Genomic DNA, 5,198 nt, shown 5'->3' with positions numbered 1-5,198 from the left:
GATATACCTGACCAGCTTCTTAATACTCCCTCCAAGCTATTACAATTTGATTGAATCAAAGAAAATTACAAGAAAATACAACTAACACAAAAAAATAGAATTTAGTGACGGATTTGCAATGGAATTAGCAACGGATTTAGAGACAGATTTTCCAACCACCAATTTCTTTCACTAATCCGTCCCTAATCTTGAAGTCCTTGATCCTCTTTGCAACCTACACAGTTTGACAACAAAACACAACAAAAACAATGGCTCCTCACAATGATTAGGAAGGTTCACTCTTATGATTGGAAATTTAGAGGTTTAGGTCACCAAATTTTGTTAAATTTTAAGTCCTTAGGTCTTAGAACTAGCAATACTCCTCCTCCTAATCTTGTTGAGTCAATGTTTGATTCTCTTGCAAGGATTTGAGGCCACTTCCAGCACTGGAATTTTGAAAGAAAACTTGACAAAAACAAAAAGCACAATTAGCAAAGCTTATACCAAACAAAGGATTAAGTTTATGTTGACAAGACTCAAAGATAGCCAATCAAACAAAGCTAAAAATTAAGACTCCAATGAAAGATAGTACACAAAAAGGAATGTTCCTAGATAGGCATTAGAGTAGATTAACAAAACCAAAAGAAGAAGAAGTAATCACCAAAAGTTTTGAGTCAAATTAGCATATCCATCACTTAGTGAACTTTGGTTTTATCTTTTGTCTTCTTCTCGACTTTTCCTTTTTGTCTTGCTTTTTTTTTTCTTCTTATCTTTTGCTTTTCTAATTTTAAGACTCAATTCCAGAGAAGGTAATTGCCTTTTACACCAAAGAAAATCACATAGCAATGATTCACAAAACCGGATCTACTAGAAGAAGCAATTTCAAGTGAAAACTCAATTTCTAGTACACTAGAATTGAAAATTTGTTTTGGATTCTTTTTGTATCTTTTTTCTTCTTTTACTAAAGCATTTTAATTCACTTTTCCTCTATATTGTTCTGTTTTCCAGCAAACAATTTTCCAGAATTTGAATCCAAACCAAAACAATGCACTAGAAGTAGATGTATCACTTATCAATCGAAGAAAATTGATGAATAAAATTTTTGAGATGGAATTTGAATTTTGAAAACTTTTCAAACACAATAGAAGCCTAACTCTAGGAATTCATCAATGGTCTAATGATGAATATGAACTCAAATATGCAAAGAGAAAAGTACAAAAGCAAAGCACATATGGTGAAGGTCAGTCTCAGCCAAACTAAAAAATGACTCAAAATTGTATTAGCACAAGTTTACAAGCATACCTTGAATGTTTTTGACATTTTCAAGAACTAAACATGACTTAGACAAACTTAGATTCATAAATTTAAAAAGGATCAGATGCATATGACTCAAAATGACCGAATCAAGAGATTAACATAAAAATTGACTCAATCAAAAGAAAATTGGCACAAGTTGAATCCTAGAACACTATTGATTGCGGATTTGAAACAAAAGGCAATCAACACTTGGATCTATAAGGAATTGATTTCAAAATTATAAATCCACAAAGGAAACTCAATTTGTGATAATTTTAGAACAGTAGAACAGAATTCAATCGGTGAAAAGAGTTACTTAACCTAAAAGAAGTTAGCCATGCTCATGATACAAAAAATGATGGCAACTCCTAGTGAAGAAGATTGATGATCTTCACTCTTGAGTTGCACGGCCTTGGAGTTCTTCCTTGATCCAAATTCTAGACGTTCAAGTCCAACAAAAAGAGAAGAAGATGAATGAACTTGAAGTGGAAGGAAGCACCAAAGCAAAGTGAGCAATGAATTGCTCACAAATGGGACTAAACCTAGAATTTTTCAAGGCTCTAAGCTAGGCGTGAAAAGGTGACTTTGATGAGAGAATAAGGCTGAATCAAATCTGATCAGAATTCTCTATTAGGTTCAAAGTGATTACATAAGAGTGAAGGCATCAATATATAGGACCCGATAAGCTAGCTAGTTGGCGCCTAATTCAAATGACAAGCTTGGCGCCAAGATTTGAATTTCAAATAGAATTTGAAATTCAAATTTTGGTGTGCCATGTGCTTATCCGAGAATTATGGCAACTAGCATCATCTTAAGTTTCATTTGAGACTCATTTGAGATGAATTTAGGCCGCACATGTTCAGCTCATCCATGCTTAAAACATGTGATCCAAATTCATGCCAAATGACACCTTAATGAAACTTAGATTTAGCCTACAAGACCTAATATTGAAATCATTCTATATTCCTAATATAATGGCCTAAATACAATGGTCAATCAAATACAATGAAAAGGAAAAATTACAAGGATTAAAATGAGCCCAATATTGGGTACCAAAAGCCCAAAGGTCCATTATTCCCAAAACTAGGCCCAATAAGCCTAAAGCCCAAAAAGTCCTATACTAAGATCCTTGATACAAGATCAAACAATATGAAATCCTACACTACTCAACATGCAATAAAGGTGGTCATCCATGTAAGACCCAAGTGAAGAGAACTCTAGGCCCACCAAGCCCATTGAGCTCACTAAGCTCTGAAGCAGTCAAATCTTCAAGTAGTTTTCTGGCCGTAGCTCTAGTGGTTGGACTCTTGGTCCATGCTCTTCCATCAGTGGGTCGATTACCACACAAGGTAAGCCATAAAAAGTGAAGGATACTCCTTGGTAATTTAAATTTCCAAACCCAAAACCAACTTGTTAAAGGAGAGATGAGTGAAGACTTCTCGACAAAAAGTCAATTGAAGGTAGAGTTTGATGAGTAAATATCATTCAAAAAATGACTCTAAATGATGATATCCTCCATGTCTTCATTCAATACACGGTTCATGAGTTTTTTTTTTGCTTCATTAAGAATCTTAATAGCCAAGATATTGAAGTTCCAAGAATCATCATTGTATAAATCACAAACATGAAACTAAAAATAATTAGAAATACATACAAAATTGTGTATATTAATTTTTAGAAAAAATAATTTTTATTTTTATTTTTGAACAAGACCCGTCATCCTTTCGTGTATATTAATATTTAGAAAAAATAATTTATTGTTTTTATTTTTGAACAAAATTGTCTCATATAAAAATACATCTAATCTTATTAAAAAAAATATTAAAATAAACATTGAGCTAAAAAATGGACTTGGTGGTGCATACGTAAGTAAAGCCCATTAGAACCGGGTCGGGCATGGTCCGAAAAGAAGCGAAAACCCTAATTTGAGATGAATTTATAAGAACTACGAAAAAGTTGACAATGCCCTTTAGCCCTAAGCAGAGAGAAATTGAGTTCTGAGAAAACCACTTTTCTCTTTGATTCATCCATGGCAACAGCGAGGACCGTGAAGGATGTTTCGCCTCACGATTTCGTGAAGGCTTACGCATCCCACCTCAAGCGTTCTGGAAAGGTTTAATTTTTCTATCTCTCTGATCGTTTTCCCTTTCTGGGTCTCTCGAATTTCCTCTTTCTATTAACTTTTCAATGCACTTGTTCATCTGGGTCGTTGTTGCAGTTTGTATTGCTTTATGTTTTTTTTTTTTTTGGTTTAGGTTACATGTGCTTCGAATTAGTAGTGATGACAATAATTTGTTTTTGTTTTGCTTATGTTTATGATGTCCGAAAAATTGTAGTTACTAGTTAATACCCGGCTGTGTTGAGTGAATTCATTGTTGTGCAGACATTCTGACGAATTAATATTCTTTTATGTTGGTAAGTAGATGGTTATTTATTTATTTTGATGTAATATATTAGGGTTTTCAGTTGTGGTCATGAGTGCGATTTGTCATAATCCTTGATATTGTGGACAAATGAGTCCACAATTGCAATAGCGTAGATCTCAAAACCTTGATGGTGTGGGTACAATTTTGGTCATGGACTGTTTAATAAAATCTTGAATATTAATCAATGTGTGTTGTTGTGGGTCAGAAAGTGGGAGTTTTATACTTGGGGATCATGGAAGTTTAAAAATTATTTGGTGTATGGAAGATATTTGATGGCTTTAATTTTCAGGTTCAGAATGTTGGCTGCTATTTTTTATTCATTTATTTATTTATTTATCTTGGCTTCCTAATTTGGAGTTGAATTATGATGGTGCTTGCTGTTGTTTCTGCGAATGTCTATTAATGTTGCATATTTTGGATTTTTGTGTTCACTTTAAGTGGTAATTTAGTGGCATTTGAACCTTAAAGGATATTGTTTCCCTTCTAATAGTTGATTTGTATTTGGTTGTTCAACAGATGGAGCTTCCTGAGTGGACAGATATTGTGAAAACTGCAAAATTTAAGGAGCTGGCTCCATATGATCCTGACTGGTATTATGTTAGAGCTGGTGAGTATACACTTGACTAACTGCAAGTTTGGCATGTTCTAGCATGAATGCTTGCACTCACACTTTGGTTATTTTCTTGGTAAATGGTGTTTTGTGATATTTTTCTGTTAGACTAATGGGATTTAAACCTTGGTTACAGCCTCCATGGCAAGGAAGATCTATTTGAGAGGCGGTCTTGGTGTTGGTGCTTTCCAGAGGATCTATGGTGGAAGCAAGAGAAATGGAAGCCGTCCCCCACATTTCTGCAAGAGCAGCGGTGCTATTGCCAGACACATTCTGATACAATTGCAAAACATGAACATTGTTGAGATTGATACAAAAGGGTATGTCGTGTTTTGCTCTTAATTCTTGAATTCTAAAAAGTGCTTATGGAACAATTGTTTGGTGTTTCAACTTTAGGACGAGGTCATACTTGTATTTCAATCTTTTGCTAGACCCAATGTCTTTACTTTGAGATATTGATTGAGACTCCTATTGATTATTTCAATCCTATTTCTTTCAAATGTTTTTACCACGTTGTATGCTGCAGCTTATTCTACAGCATTTAAAGTTTTTTGTTGTTCCTTTTATTTTAATTGCAGAGGTAGGAAAATCACTTCTAGTGGTCGAAGGGATCTGGACCAAGTTGCTGGGCGAATTGTGGTTGCCGCTTGATCGAACATGTCATTGAGAACTGATAATGCATATTCTAGGATTTATGGTTGCTTATTAGTAGATGGCATCAAGGAAAAATTATGTATTGTTTGTTGAGAATTTTACAATTTGTTTTTTTTTTGTCAAATGTTTAACTTTTATTCTAGTTTGGAGTTTTGGTCTTTTAAGGTTTCGAGTTCGCAATGCATTATCTTCACATTATATTGAACGATATGAACTGAAGTAATTCTTATTAA

The 5,198-nt window shown here is 34.0% G+C and overlaps 1 protein-coding gene across 1 annotated transcript; it reads left to right on the top strand.

Annotated features, from left to right (window-relative positions):
- Positions 1-3,226: 3,226 nt before the first annotated feature.
- Positions 3,227-5,198, top strand: LOC109805071 (small ribosomal subunit protein eS19z). Its single transcript, XM_020367020.3, has 4 exons — positions 3,227-3,388; positions 4,218-4,308; positions 4,448-4,631; positions 4,890-5,198. The coding sequence occupies exons 1-4, from the start codon at positions 3,305-3,307 to the stop codon at positions 4,960-4,962; spliced, it is 432 nt and encodes a 143-aa protein (XP_020222609.1). The 5' UTR covers positions 3,227-3,304; the 3' UTR covers positions 4,963-5,198.

Source organism: Cajanus cajan, chromosome 2, assembly GCF_000230855.2.
Source record: "Cajanus cajan strain Asha chromosome 2, NIPB_CcT2T_4, whole genome shotgun sequence".
NCBI lineage: Eukaryota > Viridiplantae > Streptophyta > Magnoliopsida > Fabales > Fabaceae > Cajanus > Cajanus cajan.
Note: the sequence above shows the minus strand (reverse complement) of the source record. Positions and strands in the feature narration are given on the sequence as shown.